Raw genomic sequence first — 23234 nt, 5'->3', positions numbered from 1 at the left:
GGGCCCGGGAGCCGACTGCCGTGACATCCCACAGAAGGTAAAGGCCTGGGTACCGAGTTTCCCCCATATCTTCCCCTGGGCGAGACACTTGGACGTCTCTTGTTTCTCGCACAGATATTGATAACATATGATGGAGTCAGACGAACCCTCCTACAAAACCTGATAACAAAGTCATTACTACAGGACTGGATGAGAAAGGGATTTATTGTACAAGAAACGCTGGGGCCACAAATGAGACCCCCAGCGTGTTAGGAGCAGACGGGGTCTTTGTCCCTGGAGCTTCTCTGCTCGGTATAATGAGATTCTGATCTTGTTCTTATAAAGAGGGTTGGAGTAAAATAGAAGCTGCCTGAATATGAGTACTTTGTCTGGTCTCTATGTCCTTGTGTACAGAGCTATGGAGATAGCGCTATTCTCTGTATAATAGATTTGATGTCGCTGGAGCCCTAATATTTCCGTACAGGGGTCTCTGTAGTACAGTGTCCATTTTAGGACATGATCAGATATCAAAATCAAACCTCAGAATGATGTCAGTTTGAGGCTAAATACCCTGTCTGACAAGTGATTCTGACAAGTGACTTTTACAACTGTAATAATAATAAAACTCATTGGGACTTATGCACAGACTGCAAGCAAGCCAAATTCAAATGATGTTTGATTTTGATGTGTGAGTCTGATGTGTGATTTTCTTCAAATCAGAATCACAATGACTTTTTGTCACCGTGAGTATTTTCATGGTGAATCTCATAAGACAAGTAAAGCTGCCAGTTACTATCACTTGACTGGATAGCTCAATGGTAAGGCATCAGCCTCTGAAACTGCAGTATTATGGTTCAAATCCCATTAGGAATATTATTATTATTTTAAATTATGCCTGTTTAGAACACAAACTACAGGGGTGTTTTACTTTTAATATCTGACATTTTGATTGTCATCCTGACGTGTTAAGAGTTTCAGACACACTCTCTATTTGCATGGTAAATTATATAGCCAAACTAAATTGGGAGGCACTAATTTACTATATATCTACAGTACAGACCAAAAGTTTGGACACACCTTCTCATTTAAAGATTTTTCGTTATTTTCATGACTATGAAAATTGTACATTCACACTGAAGGCATCAAAACTATGAATTAACACATGTGGAATTATATACTTAACAAAAAAGTGTGAAACAACTGAAAATATGTCTTATATTCTAGGTTCTTCAAAGTAGCCACCTTTTGCTTTGATGACTGCTTTGCACACTCTTGGCATTCTCTTGATGAGCTTCAAGAGGTAGTCACAGGAAATGGTCTTCCAACAATCTTGAAGGAGTTCCCAGAGATGCTTAGCACTTGTTGGCCCTTTTGCCTTCACTCTGCGGTCCAGCCCACCCCAAACCATCTCGATTGGGTTCAGGTCTGGTGACTGTGGAGGCCAGGTCATCTGGAGTAGCACCCCATCACTCTCTTTCTTGGTCAAATAGCCCTTACACAGCCTGGAGGTGTGTTTGGGGTCATTGTCCTGTTGAAAAATAAATGATGGTCCAACTAAACGCAAACCGGATGGAATAGCATGCCACTGCAAGATGCTGTGGTAGCCATGCTGGTTCAGTATGCCTTCAATTATGAATAAATCCCCAATAGTGTCACCAGCAAAGCACCCCTACACCATCATACCTCCTCCTCCATGCTTCACGGTGGGAACCAGGCATGTAGAGTCCATCCGTTCACCTTTTCTGCATCGCACAAAGACACGGTGGTTGGAACCAAAGATCTCAAATTTGGACTCATCAGACCAAAGCACAGATTTCCACTGGTCTAATGTCCATTCCTTGTGTTCTTTAACCCAAACAAGTCTCTTCTGCTTGTTGCCTGTCCTTAGCAGTGGTTTCCTAGCAGCTATTTTACCATGAAGGCCTGCTTCACAAAGTCTCCTCTTAACAGTTGTTGAAGAGATGTGTCTGCTGCTAGAACTCTGTGTGGCATTGACCTGGTCTCTAATCTGAGCTGCTGTTAACCTGCGATTTCTGAGGCTGGTGACTCGGATAAACTTATCCTCAGAAGCAGAGGTGACTCTTGGTCTTCCTTTCCTGGTGCGGTCCTCATGTGAGCCAGTTTCTTTGTAGCACTTGATGGTTTTTGCAACTGCACTTGGGAACACTTTCTAAGTTTTCCCAATTTTTCGGACTGACTGACCTTCATTTCTTAAAGTAATGATGGCCACTCGTTTTTCTTTACTTAGCTGATTTTTTCTTGCCATAATACAAATTCTAACAGTCTATTCAGTAGGACTATCAGCTGTGTATCCACCAGACTTCTGCACAACACAACTGATGGTCCCAACCCCATTTATAAGGCAAGAAATCACACTTATTAAACCTGACAGGGCACACCTGTGAAGTGAAAACCATTTCCGGTGACTACCTCTTGAATCTCATCAAGAGAATGCCAAGAGTGTGCAAAGCAGTCATCAAAGCAAAAGGTGGCTACTTTGAAAAACCTAGAGGTCCCGGTCTCAGCATGGTACAGGCCCCAGTCCAGGGCCCCGGGCTCAATCCGGTACAGGCCCCAACCCGAGACCCCGGCCTCAGACTCAGCCAGAGGACTCAGCCCCTTATAGAGGCCTCAGCCCCATATAGAGGCCTCAGCCCCAGCCAGAGGCCTCAGCCCCAGCCAGAGGCCTCAGCCCCATATAGAGGCCTCAGCCCTAGCCAGAGGCATCAGCCCTAGCCAGAGGCCTCAGCCCCAGCCAGAGGCCTCAGCCACAGGCCCCAGCACAGGAACCGGCCAGGCTAAGGGCCTCAGCCAGGCACAGGCCCTGGCCCGGCACCGGTTCCACAGCATCTGACCTCTTCTGCTGCAGCCGTTGACTTCCTGAGGGACCCTGCCTCCTGTGACCCTCTCTCCACTGCCCCCCAGGTAAGATACAATACCTATTCAGACTATAAGATGGACCCCCATCTTATAAAAAATATTTTTTTCTATATTCCACCCTAAAATATGGGGTGCTTCTTATGTTCTGGTGCGTCTTATAGTCCGAAAAATACGGTAGATAGATTTAATTGTCTAAAATAATAATCAAAGCAAAGTATAAATATTTACCATAACAATACGCGGAGTGTTACACACACTGGGATTATTCACAGCACATGATACACTACACATATCTAGATATAGGGCTCAGTGTAGTGTATCACATGATGGAATTAGATACACCAGTCCGGGGCGTATCGCACACGATGACGGAATTAGATACCCCGGTCCGGGGCATAGCGCACACGATGACGAGATTAAATACACCGGTCTGGGGAGTATCGCACATTTTGTTGGTGACCGCCAGCGATACTGACAAGTACAGTGTCACTGAGGACGGCCGGCAGAGCTGATCCTGATAGATGGTGCTGCTCGCTGTATCATAAACTGGGGTTAGATATGTGGACTGCATCACATGCGCGATTAGATACGCTTAGAGTAACACATGCTGCTATTAGATACAGGACTAAGTGTAGTATATCACATTATGGGATTAGATATTGAACTCAGCAGAGTGTATCATACAGGATGGGATTAGATACACAGTTTGTAATGTATGGAGCAGGGCCACACCTTACACCACTGCTCCTATAGAAGTGGACGGAGCGGGGTCACACATTACACCACTGCTCCCATAGAAGTGGACGGAGAGGGGTCACACATTACACCACTGCTCCCATAGAAGTGGACGGAGAGGGATCACACATTACACCACTGCTCCCATAGAAGTGGACGGAGCGGGGTCACACATGACACCACTACTCCCATAGAAGTGGAGGGAGCGGGGTCACACATGACATCACTGCTCAAATAGAAGTGGACGGAGCGGGGTCACACATGACACCACTGCTCCCATAGAAGTGAACTGAGCGGGGTTACACCTTACACCACTGCTCCCATAGAAGTGGACTGAGCGGGGTCACTTCTATGGGGGGAGGAGAGTTTTTGCTAAAAAAAAACACCAAAAACCTGTTGTCCAAGTATCAAGAATTCCACATATTCACAAAGATCAAATGGAATCTACAGGACGGTGAGGAGTGTGTTTCCAAAGCATACAACCACGTGGAGGTCTGCGGAACTCAGAAAAGCCACAAAGGACCATCCATTGACGGTTGAATCAATCCAGGAGGGGAAAAGCCATTCCTTAGGTGAGAAATGGATTTTATTCTTGACTATTCTAAGAAAAGTAACATATAGTTTAAGTTTGTTCATAGTCATACAGATGCACAATTATGGTCTATTTGTATAGCCAATGTGAAGCAGAGAATCTTAGTATTGATAAAAGGTTTCTCTCTGTAAAAAAGTTAGAGAAAACTTCAAAATGTGATGCTTATGGTCCGTGTGTACAATAATTTAGTCTTCGAAAAAACAGGTGGACACACAAGAGACCAGTCATACTGAGACACAAGACGCTGACGGGGATTACTTTGATTATCCTAATTGTTTGATTTTGGCAGAACATATTGAATAATTGGATCAAATTGATACTCGGACAGAGTTATTGTCCAAATTACACCAAGACATAAAAAAGGTTTCTGTTCATACAAGATCCAATAGTAAAAGTGAAGATAATACCTCCACATCATTTGTACCAGACACACAAAATCCAGATGTTTCAGGAGAAGCTTTACAGGGAAATGAATTACAAAGGAAAAAATTACATGACAGAGCAGCACGAATCAGGCTTAAAATACACGATCCATTAATGAAAATTGTAAGACATTCCAAAGTACAATGAGAAGATGGATGATTTTGATAATGCCGACATTTTTGAATCTAATAAAGATAAATTCAATCTTAATGATGAACAAAAAAGACAAGACATTCAGAGTATGGTTACCCTCACATATGGCAAAAAGATTACAGACCACACACAGATTAAATGAGGATAATGAACTGATACATACTACAAAAGAAGACAGACTTAGACAATTGCTATTATTTACCACAGGAGACATGCCCTCTCTTGACATTTTGCATCATTTGAGTGCGAGTATCCATGATGACCCATTTGCTTTTTTGGTCAAATTTGAACAGGCCTATAGAATGGTGATGCCTGTTGGGTCTAATGAGGAACCAACATTGATGATCAAATTGTATGTAACAAAATTCAAGTACCTAGATCCTGTTTCAGTGCATTTGGCTAGTGTTCAGACATCATTGCAGGAGGCAACAACTTTTATCGACAAAATTAGGAGATCCATGAAGCGGAACCAGGTCAAGGCAAAAATAGCTGTAGTTCATGAGGAAAAAGATAGATAACTGACATCAGAAAAAACTCAACCAAAACCTAAACCCACATTAACATCTAGGAACAGAGATTACACTGAACATAGAGGTAAAAATATCACACAGAGGAGCAATATTAATTGTTATTTTTGTGGTATACCTGGACACTTAAAGTGTCAATGCAGAAAATTTTTGAGAGCAGAATCAGAGGCAGGTACATCGGGAACAGGTAAGCTTGGAAGGGGAAACTGACTTATTCCAAAATCATCCAACAAACCTTCCGCCCCTCCATTCCATTCTCCCACATCCCCTCACACTGACAATACACAAACACAGTCACAGTATGCTCCATTAATCAGACAGATCAGAGAAATGACAGTGAAGGAGTCAAATTGCAGGGACAGTGCTTTTAAAAGACACACTGGTCTGCTCCCATCTCCATCTCTCTGACTAGCAAAGAATGCTCCCACACCCCATCCATTGGAATTTGTGACTAGTGTTACATTGGATGAATGTGGAAGACCATTTCTCAATGTGATTTTGGCAGAACAAAGTGCTGTGTTTTTTATTGATACAGGGGCACAATTAAGTGTTACTATCCTTGAGTTGATGGTAAAACCAGAATCTCCAAGTTGTAATATTATCGGATTCAGCTGAAAAGGAAAAACAAAAGCAAAGCTCGTTCCCAATGTTATGTTGGAAATACTTTGTTCTTTCAAAACAGGAATTGACATTTGGCATTGTCGTGATTCTGAAAATATACTTGCCATAGATTTTATGCAGAAATTTGGATGGGTAATTGATCTAGGGAATCAAGTGATCTGGAAAGATTCTAATGGACGTAAACCTGTAGTCATTGACCCTAGTGAATATAGCCATGTTGGAAGTATTTGCTTGAATGATGTTGTGTCATCAGATCATTTGTGGCCTGAAACTGGTGGTGATGAGGGACTGACTGAAATTGTACAATGTTTTCCTTCTCTTTGGGCTCAGTTCAGGAATGAGGTGGGTACAAAGAAGGATTTTGTTGTGAATGTAGAAGGACGTGATCCTCCTCCACAGCGTCAGTATAAATTGCCTCCAGATTCAATTGGTTCTATGTATAAGATCATACAGGAATTGCTAGCTCAAGGTGTCATACCTAAGGCTAACTCTGTAAGTAGCAATCCTTTATGGTGTGTATTGAAATCTGATGGTAGATATCGAATGATATTGGATTTGGGGATGTTTAATAAACATACTCCCAATGTTGCTCCCATTGTTGCAGATACTCATGACATGATGGCAAGGCTAAATGCAAAGGCAAAATATTTCTCTGTACTAGACATCAGTAATGTTTTTTTCAGTATACCTCTTGAAAAGAGTTGTCAGTACAAGTTTGCATTCACTTTCTTGGATGAACAATATCTGTTTTGCAGGTTACCTCTAGGAGCACATTTGTCACCTAGTGTTTTTCATCAGGCATTGGTGAAGGTATTATCCAGATTTTCTAGGCCTGATTGCATACTGCTATATGTGGATGATATTCTGTTGTCTACTGAGAATAAGGAGTCATGTGTTTCTCTTTTGACAGAATTGTTTGAACTGTTGTATGACGCAGGGTTGAAATTTAACACTAAAAAGGTCAAATTGATGCAGACCGAGGTCAGGTTTCTGGGAGTGTTGTTGAGTCCAGGAAAAAGACAGCCATTGCTGGAAAGAATAGAGGCAATCGCTTCTCTCCCAATCCCAACCACACACAAGGTATTGTGACATTTTTTGGGTCTTGTAAACTATTCTAGGAATTTCATTGAGGATTTTGCTGATAAGGCCAGGCCTTTGTACGATCTTTTGAAAGGTGAAAATAATGATTATTTTGGTCCTTGGGATGTTGAACAACAAACCTCATTTGAACAATTGAAAATGAATTTACATAATGCACCTGCTTTGTCCACAGTAGATCCTTCAGCTCCATTTGCTTTGCAAGTTCACACATCAGAGACAGCGGTGTCTGCTGTTCTGTTAAAATTGCAGGGAGAAGAGTGGAGAATTTTGGGCTATTTTTCTAAGCTTCTCTCATCTGTAGAAAGAGGTTTTGACATTTGTGCAAGACACTTGGTAGGCGTCTACTTTGCAGTCAAAGCAACTGAACACATTGTTGGTTTCAACCAAATTATTCTGCAAACTCCTCATTCTACACTAAAGCTTCTCTTTGAGAAAAATATCCCAGGTATCCCACATCAGAGATTTGCCCATTGGTTACTGTCATTGTCTTCCAATCAAATTGAGGTAGATTATAAGGCCAAATATGTTCTTCCTCAGTTGATGCAATATGAAGGGCAAACTCATGATTGTCTCCATTCTTTTCAGGATCCGATTCTATCACTTTTCAGACGGTAGGCCGAGGTAACAGATGAAGCAGTCTTTGTAGATGGTTCCAGATTCTATTCAGATGGGCACTATTATACAGGATATGCCATTTTTTATCCCACAAGAAGACAGGTGGTAAAACAAAAGTTACTGAGTCATTTTCAGCTCAGAGGGTAGAGCTAGAAGCAGTAAGAATGGTGCTACAGCTGAATGAGGCTGACGATCAGTGTCCCATTGTAATCTACAGTGATAGCTCCTATGTTGTGAGATCATTGACAGATTACCTGTCAGTTTTGGAAAAAAGAGGCTGTAGATTCTTCTAACAAGACTCTTGTACATAGTGACACACTGAAAACAATTTTTGAGATAGCTTCAAAAACCCCTAACGGTTTTGCAATTGTCAAAGTTCATGCCCATAAAAAGTCTGATGATGATGATCTGTTGGAAATGCAACTGCAGATACGTTAGCCAAAGAGGCAGCCCTGATAGAAGTGTTTGAGCCTGAACCTCTCGAGGTTTCAGCAGTTCAAAGAACAGACACGCATATCCCTTCTTTTGCGGAAGAACAAGAAAAAGATACAAGTCTTGTTGCTTCCCGGGTTTTGTGTCATGACCTAAATGGGGACTTGCGTCCTGTTGTACCAAAACATCTACAGGATGAGTTCACGAGATATAATCATGACAGCTTGGGTCATTTGGGCCAACAGAAATTGTTAGGCATTCTCAGAGAGATTTTACTGGGAAAAGATGGAAGAGACTGTATGAAATATTGTTCAATCATGCCTCATTTGTGCCCAAATTAATCCAAGACAAAAAGGACAGAAATCGCCACTACTGCGAACCGCACCTGCAGATGGTCCATGGTCTACGTTACAAATAGACTATATTGGTTCATTACCATCAGGTAAAAATGGTCTCAGGTATGCATTGGTTGTAGTAGATGTTTTTTCTAAATGGGTTGAAATTTTACCTGTCAGGAAAGATGATGCATTAGTTAATCGTGTCTTTTGTACTTGGGGGATCCCAAGAAAGATTACCTCTGATCGAGGAAGTCACTTCACAGGAAGAATCATGCGAGCAGTTTGTACTATTCTAGGGGTACAATAGTTTCATGTGCCTTACCATCCACAGTCTGCTGGTATTGTGGAAAGGATGAATAGGACAATAAAATCCAGAATTGCCAAAATGTTATTGGACAAAGGTAATACTTGGGTGGATGCCTTTTGTACTGTTGAGTGTTAGAGGAACAACTTCCTCCACAACTCCATTTACTCCTTTTGAACTATTGACAGGAAGGAAAATGCCATTAATTTTCCCACATGAACCATTTTTGTCCACACCTCAAAAAGATGCTGTTCCAAGGTCCAAATGGTTGCAATTGTTGCAGGAAAACTTGAAAACCTTTCTTCCACATGAATGCAGAGGATGGAGCCACCATATGAATCCAAATTCAAAAAAGGGGCTCTAGTCATGATTAAATCTTTCAGGAAGAGTGGACCTTGGGAAAGTAACTGGGAGGGTCCCTTTGAAATAATCGACACCATGGGACAAGTTATGATCCTAGTGCAACCAGCATCCAACATGGTTAAAAATATCCGCAGACAACAAAAGTTGTGGGTACACGTTGATCAATGCAAATTGTATATTGCAAAATAATGATACTGCATTTCTTTTAGGAAGAAATGGATTCCAATAAGAGCTGGAATACGGAATACCATGTCCTTGATGGAAGGGATTCAACACCAATCCTTCAAGAAAAGAAAAGGTTTCCCAGGAAAAGCTACTATCTGATGGGAACCACATTTCTGCTACTTTGTACTATTTCAATTCTGATCTACACAGAAGACATTTTATATCATGGAACAAATACTAGTGAAGTGAATGGACATATCAAAGGAACTTTACATTCACGGAAACCAAGAGGATCAAGTATACAAAATCTAATAGATGAAGATAAGCCAGACGATTCAGTAGATATTACTGGGAACATTTGCATGGGTTATGATGTAAAATGCTGAATTGAGCTACACTTCATACACGACACTTAATATTACATGCCGCCATAGGATCTAAGTCTAAATTTAAACAATTACAAGGAGATTAGATACATTATTAGATACATTATGTATCACATGGCATGACAGGCATATGGGAATGTAATCCTACAGATGTGTTATACTGGAATATAGAGATAAGAGGTGAAGAGAAAGCTGTGTGGTCGGGTGATATTCCTAATGATATGCTCGCAAAAGGGACAGTTAGAACATCCGAAACAGAGATTATGTTAAAGACACAACTTTTGGGGAAATTTTTTATCCTTCATTACTTTCTATTACAGAAGGAGATAAAGATTGGTTAAAAACATGGAACTTCCAGCTAACCAGAGAATCAGTACAAGTATCTGTAGTTTTTACAGTAACAAATACTATCGCTCCAGAAGTAAGGGTTGCACCACAAGCAATACATAGTCAAGAAAATATGTCGTCTCTTTTATTGAAATGCAACACAAGGTTAGAGTTACCTCCCGAGTCTTTGTTAACATGGACCAGAAACAAAATATTTTTGGGAAGTTTTTCAAATGGTCCAACAAATGTTATACATAGAAGTCAATACGGGAATGTGAGATGGTTGCATAAGAATTTTGATTTTTCTCTAGATAATCCATCTCCTAAGGATTCGGGACTTTACCAATGTTGTGTTTTAAGTAAAAATAATTACAAACAATGTAAAGATGTAAATGTTTGGTCAGCAGTAGATAATGTATGTACACAGACAAGGTTTCAACCATCTACTCCTTTCCAAATCAATCAATTCCAATCTAAACCTCTATTAAGGGATGGAGTGTTGATGACTATGGTCTGGACTTTTAACATGTCCAGTTGGAAAATCTTATCCAGATATCCCCAGTGTCAATCACATCTCATTAACATGGAAATGGGAATAGAACAATGGTTTGGGAGAAGAACGTCAACACAGGTTAGAAGTAAGAGGGGGATATTAGAAGGTATTTTGGGGGGATTAGGAACAGTGGGAAGTTTAATTAACACTATGGACATCCGACATACATACACTTAAATCAGATTTAGAAAATATTGGGTATATTGGAGGCAAAGGAGTAAAAAATTTGAAAAGTTTGCATCAACTCCTTGAGAAGATGGTTTTGAACACTGCTGCTGTGTTGGGATCTTCAGTGTCACATCTACAAGATGCTACTTTAGCTCTAATAGAAAGTGAACAGGAATCCCAAGTGGCCAGAGCATGTCTAGAAATTCAGATTGAATACTCCACCAATCTGAAAATGATTGCACAGGCATTGCAAAGTAGAATTACACCTTTAGGAATAATGTGAAATTTGCCTACAGAATATAATTTTGCGTTAAATCACACAGATTTGTGGGTAAATAAGTGGTTAGGATGTGAACAGAACATTTGTATAGGAACACTAATCCCAATATCGGGAAGAGAAGAAACCATGGTTCCTATTACTGTTCTGGGCATTCCTGTTAGTAATACACAATTACTATATTATCTATTACAGTACACAGATTTTGCATTTGATGGTACCAACACTGGACAATTAGACATTTCTTCATACTTACATTTTGTTTCTAAGGTAATGTGTCTACCTGGACAGGATAAAGTCATTTATAACTTGTGTTTCCATAATCATACCTCATGTCATGCCAGAGTTGAGAATGTGCACACGATACATGACTTGGTGACTCCAATAAGCTCAAACAAAATTTGTTTCCAAGTTATGTCAGAAAAAGAAGTTGTTTCTGTATTCTTCTCATCTTGTGTACATGCTGAAAATCTGACCATAGTTTTCACACTTCCCTCCGTACAATATAAACCTATCTCCAAGAAGGAAGTATTAATATTACGTCAATAGGGACAAGAAATCTGAAAATCCTTCCTATACAGTTCAGTTTGTCACAAATACACTGCTCAAAAAAATAAAGGGAACACTTAAACAACAGAATATAACTCCAAGTAAATCAAACTTCTGTGAAATCAAACTGTCCACTTAGGAAGCAACACTGATTGACAATCAATTTCACATGCTGTTGTGCAAATGGAATAGACAATAGATGAAAATTATGGGCAATTATCAAGACACCCTCAATAAAGGAGTGGTTCTGCAGGTGGGGACCACAGACCACATCTCAGTACCAATGCTTTCTGGCTGATGTTTTGGTCATTTTTGAATGTTGGTTGTGCTTTCACACTCGTGATAGCACGAGACGGACTCTACAATCCACAGAAGTTGCTCAGGTAGTGCAGCTCATCCAGGATGGCACATCAATGCGAGCTGTGGCAAGAAGGTTTGCTCTGTCTGTCAGCTTAGTGTCCAGAGGCTGGAGGCACTACCAGGAGACAGGCCTGTACACCAGGAGATGTGGAAGGGGCCGTAGGAGGGCAACAACCCAGCAGCAGGACTGCTACCTCCGCCTTTGTGCAAGGAGGAACAGGAGGAGCACTGCCAGAACCCTGCAAAATGACCTCCAGCAGGCCACAAATGTGCATGTGTCTGCAAAAACGGTTAGAAACCGACTCCATGAGGGTGGTATGAGGGCCCGATGTCCACAGATGGGTGTTGCACTCACAGCCTAACACCGTGCAGGACGCTTGGCATTTGCCACAGAACACAACACCAGGATTAGCAAAGTATCAACTGGCGCCCTGTGCTCTTCACAGATGAAAGCAGGTTCACACTGAGCACATGTGACAGACGTGACAGAGTCTGGAGACGCTGTAGAGAGTGATCTGCTGCTTGCAACATCCTTCAGCATGACCGGTTTGGCAGTGGGTCAGTAATGCTGTGGGATGGCATTTCTTTGGAAGGACTTACAGCCCTCCATGTGCTCGCCAGAGGTAGCCTGACTGCCATTAGGTACCGAGATGAGATCCTCAGACCCCTTGTGAGACCATATGCTGGTGCGGTTGGCCCTGGGTTCCTCCTAATGCAGGACAATGCCAGACCTCATGTGGCTGGAGGGTTTCAGCAGTTCCTGCAAGATGAAGGCATTGAAGCTATGGACTGGCCCGCCCGTTCCCCACACCTGAATCCAATTGAGCACATCTGGGACATCATGTCTCTCTCCATCCACCAATGTCACGTTGCACCACAGACTGTCCAGGAGTTGGCGGATGCTTTAGTCCAGATCTGGGAGGAGATCCCACAGGAGACCATCCGCAACCTCATCAGGAGCATGCCCACGTGTTGTAGAGAGGTCATACAGGCACGTGGAGGCCACACAGAATACTGAGCCTCATTTTGACTTGTTTTAAGGTCGTTACATCAAAGTTGGATCAGCCTGTAGTGTGTTTTACTACTTTAATTTTGGGGGTGACTCCAAATCCAGGCCTCCATTGGTTAATAAATTTGATTTCCATTGATGATTTTTGTGTGATTTTGTTGTCAGCACCTTCAACTTTGTACAGAACAAAGTATTCAATGAGAATATTTCATTCATTCAGATCTAGGATGTGTTATTTGAGTATTCCCTTTATTTTTTTGAGCAGTGTATATAATTTCCCTTGGGATATGTGGACAAATGAGATAAAGACAAAGGTTTGTTAAATTTGTTAACAAAACAACTAAAAGAAGCTGAAATTGTATTCCGACATGAACAAGGCCATTTAAATGATATTGAACATGAATGGACAAGTATGTCAGGCTCATCTTGGTGGAAAAATCTAGGAAGATCAGTAACTAGTTGGTCACAGTCTTCAGCAAAAATGGCTGCAGGAAGCGTATTAACAAATCCAATCATAATCATATTTATTTTGATCTTGCTGTGCATTTTTTTATCAGATTTTTGTGTGTAAAATTAAGAAAATATATTAAAAGATAAAGACAGAAATGAAAAAGGAAGATGGTCTTTATTTTTAATTTAGAAGCTTTTGAGAACTCAGTGACATTCAATACAGGAGTTGATACCAGGTTATCAGAATAAAGAATGAATGTGATACGAATGGTGAGAGAATGAGTTTAGGATTGATTATGATATTTCTTAAATCATAATCAGGGGGGACTGTAAAATATTAATCTCTAATGATAAAATAAATACATAATAAGAAACTTTGAAGCTCTGGTTCGAACCATATTCAGTTTTAAACATTTTTAGAGCGAGACTGAGGGGTTATTTTGAAGATCTTGGCAGAGACACCTGTTCTGTATGTCAAACCTATAGGGCTCTTGTCAATATGGGTTATTTGGAGATAACTAATGATCCTTAAAGGTCACTAGCCATATGTTTAAAATATACCAACATAAAGTAATTGTGCACGTAGCCAAAAGGCATATTCCATGAGTTACTAGTTTTGTTCTAACATGGTAGAAGTTACTAATATACCTGAAAGCCGCCATATTGGGTTATGAAACTGTAAAAATAATCTCCAATGTATGTCTATGAGGCGAGATGGTATATAAGGAGAGCCAGACATGAATGGGAAGCTGTCTCATACCTTGAGAATCTCCACCACGGACCATCTCATGCTGTATACTTAAGAACTTATGAATGTTGTTTTCTCTCTTATAACCTGATACTTCTTTCTGTGCTATCAACTATTTTTTTCCTTATTTTGTAACCACTTTTGAATAAACCTTAAACAAGCTTTTGTTTTATCCACACTTCAATATTGCTTTCCTTCCTATCCTCACTGTACTCTTACTCCAATGTAAGCCTTATATTTGTAACAGTGATGGAAAAGTATCATAGTCTTTAGTAAGTGGGCAGCTCCTCACACATCGTACACACGCGGCTCCGCTCCGTACACACGGCTCCGCTCCATACACCTCAAACACATGGCTCCGCACACCTCGTACATGCGCGCCTCCGCTCCGCACACCTCGTACAAGTGGAGCCTCGTACAAGCGCGCCTCCACTCCGTACACGTGCGCCTCCGCTCCGTACACCTCGTACACACACGCCTCCACTCTGTACACCTCAAACACATGGCTCCTCACACCTCGTACACACGGCTCCGCTCCATACACCTCAAACACATGGCTCCGCACACCTCGTACATGCGCACCTCCGCTCCGTACACCTCGTACACACACGCCTCCGCTCCGTACACCTCAAACACACACGGCTCCGCTCCGTACACCTCAAACACACACGCCTCCGCTCCATACACCTCAAACACATGGCTCCTCACACTTCATACACACGGCTCCGCTCCATACACCTCAAACACATGGCTCCTCACACCTCATACACATGCGCCGTCGCACACCTCATACAAACGCGCCTCCACTCCGTACACCTCAAACACACACGGCTCCGCTCCGTACACCTCAAACACACACGGCTCCGCTCCATACACCTCAAACACATGGCTCCTCACACCTCGTACATGCGCGCCTCCGCTCCGTACACCTCGTACACACACGCCTCCGCTCCATACACCTCAAACACATGGCTCCTCACTTCATACACACGGCTCCGCTCCATACACCTCAAACACATGGCTCCTCACACCTCATACACATGCGCCGTCGCACACCTCATACAAATGCGCCTCCACTCCGTACACCTCAAACACATGGCTCCTCACACCTCGTACACATGCGCCTCCGCTCCGCACACCTCGTACACACACGGCTCCGCTCCGTACACGCGCGCTTCCGCTCCATACGCCTCATACACGCGTGCCTCCGTTCCCTACACCTCGTACACACGCGGCTCCGCTCCGTACACCTCGTACACACGCGGCTCAGCTCCGTACACCTCGTACACACGCGGCTCAGCTCCGTACACCTCGTACACACGCGGCTCAGCTCCGTACACCTCGTACACACGCGGCTCAGCTCCGTACACCTCGTACACACGCGACTCCGCTCCGTACACCTCGTACACATGCGACTCCGCTCCGTACACCTCGTACACACGCGGCTCCGCTCCGTACACCTCGTACACACGCGGCTCTGCTCCGTACACCTCCTACACACGCGGCTCTGCTCCGTACACCTCCTACACACGCGACTCTGCTCCGTACACCTCGTACACACGCGGCTCTGCTACATCCACACTGTAAACCCCTCCTGACCCCACACATAAACTTCAGCTCATCCAGCACCATGACAACCAGCACAGCAGAGTCCTGCATCCACTGAGGCCCCTGATCATGTGACCCCTGACTCCTCCCCTCCTGTGACCTCATCACAGGTCCTGTGCGCACAGAGCAGCCATATACGTGGTGGCGGCTCTGCAGGTGGAGGTATGTGGAGATTCCCCATTATTGGGCGCAGGGGGCATTAACCCCTTCAGCACAGAGACTCTTTTTGGGTCTTGTGTTGCCCCTTTATAAGAATCATAAGGTTTTTGTTCTGTTTCCTGTAATAGATACATACGACCCAACTATGGAGATAGGAAGGGAGGAAACGTATTGTTCTCATAGTACAGGACCCCTTTACTGCCCCACAGTGTAATGCCCCCATTATGCCCCTTATGCAGGATGTATGATGCCCCCACAAGTGTAATGCCCCCATTATGCTACTTATACAGTATGAATGATGCACCCACACAGTGTAATGCCCCCATTATGCCCCTTATGCAGTATGTATGGTGCCCCACACAGTGTAATGCCCCCATTATGCCCCTTATGCAGTGTGTATGATGCCCCCCACAGTATAATGTTCCCCCAGTACCACCTGAGGTTTTACATGTGGAATAATCCCTCTGGAGTTGGTTTTCCCTTTTCCTGCTCCCCTCCATGTATACCCTCGAGCATGTATACAGGCATGTAGGGGAGCAGGCCTTACTAGATATCGAGGCTTTGTACAGTAATATACCACATGAGGATGGTATCAGAGGAGCAAGACGTTTCTTGAAATCGAGATCAATAGAGTGTAGCAGACATAATGACTTCATGGAGGATCTTCTAAAATTCACTCTTACTCATAACTTCTTTCTTTTTGACAGGAAGTACTTCCACCAGCTCAGGGGTACTGCGATGGGGAGCCCCTGTGCCCCCTCGTATGCTAATCTATTCCTGTGCTGGTGGGAGGAAACCACAATATTCAGGGATGATCATAAGTGGTGGCATCCATATATTGGGGTATGGTATAGATATATTCACAAAATTTTTCTAATCTGGTCAGGGACGAGTGAAAAGTTTATTGAATTTGTTAGGGAACTCAACGTCAATAGAGTGGGCCTGAGATTTATATCAGAATTCAACTATTACCAGTTGCCTTTCCTGAATGTACCAATCAAGAAAGTACGGGATAAGACCATAGGGACACTCATCTATCAAAAACCTGCAAGCACTAATAAACTATTGAAGTGGGATAGTCACCACCCCATCCTCCTTAAAAAAAAGCAATATCCAAGGGCCAATTTTTACGGTTGAGAAGAGACTGCTCTAATGTCACAGATTTTAATATACAGGCAATAGACATGAACACCAGATTCATGAAAAAAGGGTACCAACAGTACATTTTGGATTCCGCACCATTGTTTGCAGAAAATCGGGAGAGACAGACATTCCTCTATAGCTACCCAAGAGAGCAAGAAAAAGATGGGATAACACGAGTAATAGGAACTTAAAAGAATCAGAGTGACCATATCTTTAATATCCTCAGAAAACCCTGGCCGACCTGGACCTGAGGGTGCTGTGGGATCTACTCCCACAATAAGTTTCAGAAAGGGTTGGTCAATTAGGGACTGTTTAGTGCATATTTTCGATAAAAACCTGCACCCAAGTGGACTTGGCTGGATAGAAGAACCCCGAGAAAGTTGTATATGTAATTGGATGAGACCATGTAAATATTTCTCGAGTTCCTCTACAGGTAAAATCTTTTTCCAGAGGGATTATTCCAACTGTAAAACCTCAGGACTTTTATATGTGGCCACATGCACCTGTCCCCTAGATTATGTATGCACGACCAAGAGTTAGTATAGGAGGAAGGTGGGGGGCATTTGGGCAAAATACACCATGGTTGGGACACCCCATTAGTGAGACACATGAACAGTGCACATTGAGGTGAAACAAGAGACATCTCCTTTTGCATCATTGAGATGGTTAAACCCAATGTGAGAGGAGGTGATCTCAATACATGTATAGTCAAAAAGGAAAGTGAGTGGATTTCCAGACTGGATTCACTAGCCCCTAAGGGACTGAATGAACAAATTTCCTATGCCTGTTTTGTATGAATACAGCCCCATTCTGGATTACATTTTTGGATTTTATACTCTACCCATTTCTACTCAAGTCCCTGTGAATATGGTTCACATATTGTTTTACTTCATCAAGAGATCTGAGCTTCTATATCAGAATTATTTCTTATCAGTTATATCCCACTTATACTATTAAGTAACTAACAAGTGTGGTGTTCCTTGTGTATGTCTAATTATGTAATGGGGGTTAAATTTGACCATTTAGGAATATACTGTGGGCCACCATCCCATATTTTCTGTAGTGATAAAGTAGATCTACATGCCTATTGCATGATGGGAGGATGTGCAATACTTGTTTTTAGTCTCCCATGACGCTGATCTCAGAGATAGGATTTTTCTGTTGGTGGAATGCAATCCAATACCATATGTGCTCCGGTGTGGAGCGCAGACATCTGGGCATGCGCAATCGTGGACAATGATCCTAGATGCACTCCGGTGTGGAATTATAACTACGGCCATGCGCAGTCACAGGTATGAGTGGCGCGGCCGCAATCAGTTTATCTGGCATTTCAGTGTAAAGCACGTCACTTCCCAACATGCACACTAGGGGATGGACATTATCGGTCCTCTAGCTCAGTGGTCCCCAACCTTTTTTGCACCAGGGACCGGCTTGAAGCAAGATCATTTTTCCATGGCCCAGCAAGGAGGGGGTGGGGTGGGCGGGGCTTTGGTCATATGGGGGCGGGGTAATGGAGGGATTTGGAGTTTAGTGCATACTTATCATATAGTGTAGACCAGGTCCCCGCCAGGAGCTATGCCAGGAGCCCCACATAATGTGCTGTGCCAGGAGCCGCATCACTGAGGCCCCATCACGCCCTGCAGCAGGACAGGGCAGCTGTCCTGACAGCTGCTGTTCAGCTTTATTTACTTCATCCCAGGGGCGGACACAGACTGTAGTGGGCCCCTGTGCAAGAAATTTTTGGGGGCCCCCCCCCGCCCTTCATAAGGCAACAAAGTTATGTAAACATAACCCCCCCATGTGCATCTCTCACCCCCCCATGTGCAGCTCACCCCCGTGCATCTCTCATCCCCCTCCGTGCATCTCTCATCCCCCTCCGTGCATCTCTCATCCACCCCCCGTGCATCTCTCATCCCCTCCGTGCATCTCTCATCCCCCCCGTGCATCTCTCACCCCCCCGTGCATCTCTCACCCCCCCGTGCATCTCTCATCCACCCCCCGTGCATCTCTCACCCCCCCGTGCATCTCTCACCCCCCCCGTGCATCTCTCATCCACCCCCCGTGCATCTCTCATCTCTCCCCTCCCTCCCATGTGCATCTCTCATCTCTCCCCTCCCCCCATGTGCATCTCTCATCTCTCCCCTCCCTCCCATGTGCATCTCTCATCTCTCCCCTCCCCCCATGTGGATCTCTCATCTCTCCCCTCCCCCATGTGCATCTCTCATCTCTCCCCTCCCCCCCATGTGGATCTCTCATCTCTCCCCTCCCCCATGTGCATCTCTCATCTCTCCCCTCCCCCCCATGTGGATCTCTCATCTCTCCCCTCCCCCCCATGTGGATCTCTCATCTCTCCCCTCCCCCCATGTGCATCTCCCATTCCCCCCACTCCTAGTTAATTGTATTTAAAAAAAAATAAAACTTGTTATACTTACCCCCATGCGATCCCTGCAGAATCCTGGCGCTCGTCCAAATCGCTGACACCAGGTTCTCCTGACTTCCGGCCATGTGACGGCGCCGTCACATGACCGGAAGTCAGGGGAATCATGAAGGTGCTGCTGCAGCAGCGCAGCGCTAAGATGTCCCGGACCCGGCGCTTAGCATGCGGCCGGGGGCCCCATGAGGAGAGAGACGCACAAGAGGGGGGCTCCGAGGGGGCTCCTACCGGCCGGGCCCCATACTGGAGTCAGGGCAGTCATGCCCTGATGGCGGCCCTGCTGGAGGCTGGAGGGGCCCCCTCTCCCCGCGGACCGGCTGAAAAACCCCAACGGCCCGGTCCTGGTCCGCGGACCGGCGGTTGGGGACCTCTGCTCTAGCTCATGAGAAGTAGCGTAGGTGCAGTACATTATTGTAGACAGACTCCATTCTGTATATCCTGTGACAATTCACCTCTAGGAATGAGAATGGGCCTCCTAGTCTGGGAGGGGTTTTGGATGAATTGGGCTATTTAAACATGGACACCTGGCTATTAGGCACACTATGCTCAACATCATGAATTATCATCCCTGTATCAAGCCTCCTGATGAACCTGTTGGGGGAAATGCGTTGAGGTGGATTATTGAAACATTTTCTGAGTACCATACCCTTTTCTTTATACATATAGTAGGGGTTTTACTCACTTGCATGCGACGGGAGGAAAATATGAGGCATGTTCCTTTAAAAGTTCATGTGGGTTTATTGCTTCATAAACCCAGAAGCCAAACAGAAAAGCAAATAGCCTTTAGATCAGGCAAACAAAGTATATGTCCTTAGCAGGTCTCTGCTCAGCCAGGCCTGTGTGCCACACAAGCTGGGGTAGCGTCCAGTGTCCTGGCTTGATCTGAAGACAAACATACACAGGAGGCCTTCTCCCTCCAAACACACAGACCATGTGCCAAACAACAGCCTTCATTTTATAGGCTGTTAACCACATCCAGAGGTGAGGTATGTGGGTAGCTGGACCTGCCCATTCTCTCCTAGCTACCCGTAACCCGACTCCCAGGTGCACCGAACAATCCTCTTAGTGCTTATGTGCCCTAGAGAAACACTCCGGGTTACATCACAGAGACCAGCCATCTCTGTGACACATACCTCCCATCGACTACGAGACCATTAGCCACCTTACAATACCTTGATATGTATCTGGTTTTATGACTACCCCACAGCTGATTAAAGGGAATCTGTCACCCCCTGGGACTTATCTGACTTCTACTATGGGCATACAGGTGATAGCAATGTGAATCTATACATCTATGCCTCATATTAGAGGTCTGTTTGCTGTGACATGGCTCTTAATTCAGTGAAGATTCCAATGCTTGCTTGCCGGGGGACGGGAAGAAATCCTCGCCTACTGTGTTAATTTAAATATTTCCCACCTCCCCTGCACGTCACAGTGCCCTGTGACGTGCAGTCACCATGTCCAGATCCCACGACTGCGCGCTTTTTACGGTAGTGACGAACTTGTACTGTGTACTAAGCAGTTATAGTACTGAAGGGATCTTGTGCCCAGGCGCCGGGAAGTCACCATGACTCTCCCGTGCCTGTGCACAAGATCCCTGCAGCACTATGATTGCCTAGTACACAGTACCACTGTGCCTTCCGTAAGAAGTGAAGTGCGCGGGACCTGGACATGGTGACTACACGTCACAGGGCATTTCTTCCCGGCCCGCAAGCATCGGAATCTTCACTGAATAAAAAGCCTTTTCACAGCAAACAGACCTCTAATATGGGCCATACAGGTAAGTATAGATTCACATTTCTATCACCTGTATGCCCATATTAGAGGTCAGATAAGTCCCAGTGAGTGACAGATTCCCTTTAATCAGCCGTGGGGTAGTCGTTTAAGTGGATTCCCTTTAATAAATACTCACTTAGCCCCATTCTTGGTGCAGGTACTAATGAATCCAGGACCTATGAGATTTTTACCAAATGATAGTTGGATAGTTAGGGGGTGTATCATCCATAGCGTCGGCCCATACGGCCACTATGGTGCCCGTGAAAAAACACAGATTTTGAGCTTGGTTTAAATTGGTATCCATGCAGCACATAGACGCATGTTTACTATGGCCATAAATCAGAAAAAAACTATAAAGAAAAATTATCATAAACCCTGCTGTAAATAAATAAATAAATAAAAAGCAAAAGTGCATTTAAATAAATTAGGGTTCTTATCAACACTGTTTTTGATCAAAAATAGCATGAAAGCTATCCCACCATAGCAAGGTGCACCCATTCGAGATAGTCCTACTCTGTATAATATTAAAAACCTTACCATGTGTGAAAGCCTCAAACTTCTGTGTGTGAATTAGACATGAGATCTAACGTGATAGAAGATTACAGTCCGGGGAAGACGGAAAACATTCATATAGACGACCGGTGGAGATGTAGTCAGTAAAGCACTCTAGCCAAATATCTTTCTACAGCCGTAGTAGAAGATGAAGATGTCGTCCTATTCATGAAGTAATTATTTCTCATGTCACGTGTAATGAATATCTCCTGCAGTATTGCTAATGCCGACTGCAGTGTCGGTAAATGAGACGAGAATTAGCATTATGGAAGATGAGTCTTTGAGAAACGAGTTCAGCTACAGACTCCAAGGAAGAAACTGCTTGTTGTCTGTGGCCTAAAATATATAGGTTTTATTACTAGATGTAAAGAAGAAAACTAAATACTGTAAAATGATATATCTCCTCATATGTTTTCCCTTATTATCTCCAGTAATTGTGTAATTACACAGTATTTTTATGATGTTACATCGGCTCATCATCTTCTCATTCAGGTCCCTACAATATCGGATGCTCTCAGTGAAGATCTTCTATTTAAGAGAATTTTCCTTATGGACCCATCAAAGATGGGTATGGACAGAGACAAGATGGCGGAGAGGATATTGTGCCTCACCCTAGAGATCCTCTTCCGACTTACTGGAGAGGTGAGAGATTCTGATGACGTCACATTACCTCATTCTTATCTATGGGAGTTACAGATGGACAGAACTTGAGAGGTGAGGACTCTGGAAATGTCTGTAGTGAGATTTAATAATTTGTCTCTCCATAACCAGCATTACACAATAGTGAAGAAGACCTCTAGTGGGCGCTGTCAGGCCCCTGTGTCTGAGGGATGGGGAAGACCACAGAGCCCAATCACCGGGGCTCCATCTCACCCCCTGATACATGAGAACATCAATGACCAGAAGATCCTAGAACTCACCTACAAGATGATTGAGCTGCTGACTGGAGAGGTGACACAGCTGGGAATGCTGGGACATTATACAGTAACGCTATGAAGGGATCGGGGGGATGACTGTATCATTGTATGTGTCAGGTTCCTATAAGATGTCAGGATGTCGCTGTCTATTTCTCCATGGAGGAGTGGGAGTATTTAGAAGGACACAAAGATTTGTACAAAGACATCATGATGGAGGTTCCCCAGCCCCTCACATCTCCACGTAAGAGACAGGACTAAATACACACGGCCTATAATTATCTGTATGTAAAGAATTAATTCAGTCCCTGTATGTGTTTCCTCCAGATCTATCCAGTAAGAGGACAACACCAGACAGATGTCCCCGTCCTCTTCTTCAACATGCCTGTAAACAAGAAGATCCCAATGTTCCTCAGGATCATCAGGTAGATGGAGAGAAGGTGTCATGAGATCTCCCCTATGATGTGTAGATGGCTGTGAAGGTCTTGTGTTCAGTCTTGTTTTATCCACCAGTATTATATGTTTTATACTTGTGTAATGAGAACGGTGGAGATGGCAGGATTAGAGCTGATCATAGATGGGACTTCTCCATC

The 23234-nt window shown here is 43.9% G+C and overlaps 1 protein-coding gene and 1 pseudogene across 1 annotated transcript; both read left to right on the top strand.

The window, feature by feature from the left end:
• The first annotated feature begins 15764 nt into the window (after positions 1-15764).
• On the top strand, positions 15765-22723 carry LOC141191688 (oocyte zinc finger protein XlCOF29-like). Its single transcript, XM_073661630.1, has 3 exons — positions 15765-15825; positions 22220-22369; positions 22499-22723. Exons 2-3 carry the CDS (start codon positions 22277-22279, stop codon positions 22721-22723), a joined length of 318 nt encoding a protein of 105 aa, XP_073517731.1. The 5' UTR covers positions 15765-15825; positions 22220-22276.
• Positions 22724-22737: 14 nt separating this feature from the next.
• Positions 22738-23234, top strand: part of LOC141191687 (uncharacterized) — a 65510-nt pseudogene continuing 65013 nt past the window's right edge.

This window comes from Phyllobates terribilis, unplaced genomic scaffold (assembly GCF_046119375.1).
Source record: "Phyllobates terribilis strain yellow unplaced genomic scaffold, ASM4611937v1 Scaffold_49__1_contigs__length_9717188, whole genome shotgun sequence".
In the NCBI taxonomy this organism is placed as follows: domain Eukaryota; kingdom Metazoa; phylum Chordata; class Amphibia; order Anura; family Dendrobatidae; genus Phyllobates; species Phyllobates terribilis.
Note: the sequence above shows the minus strand (reverse complement) of the source record. Positions and strands in the feature narration are given on the sequence as shown.

What these genes read in the sequence shown, in the direction of transcription:
- LOC141191688 (XM_073661630.1), top strand. Translation starts at nt 22,277, where the DNA reads ATGGACCCATCAAAGATGGGTATGGACAGAGACAAGATGGCGGAGAGG. An exon ending in TCTTCCGACTTACTGGAGAG is followed by an intron (nt 22,370 to 22,498) that starts GTGAGAGATTCT and finishes CTCCATAACCAG; the next exon opens with CATTACACAATAGTGAAGAA.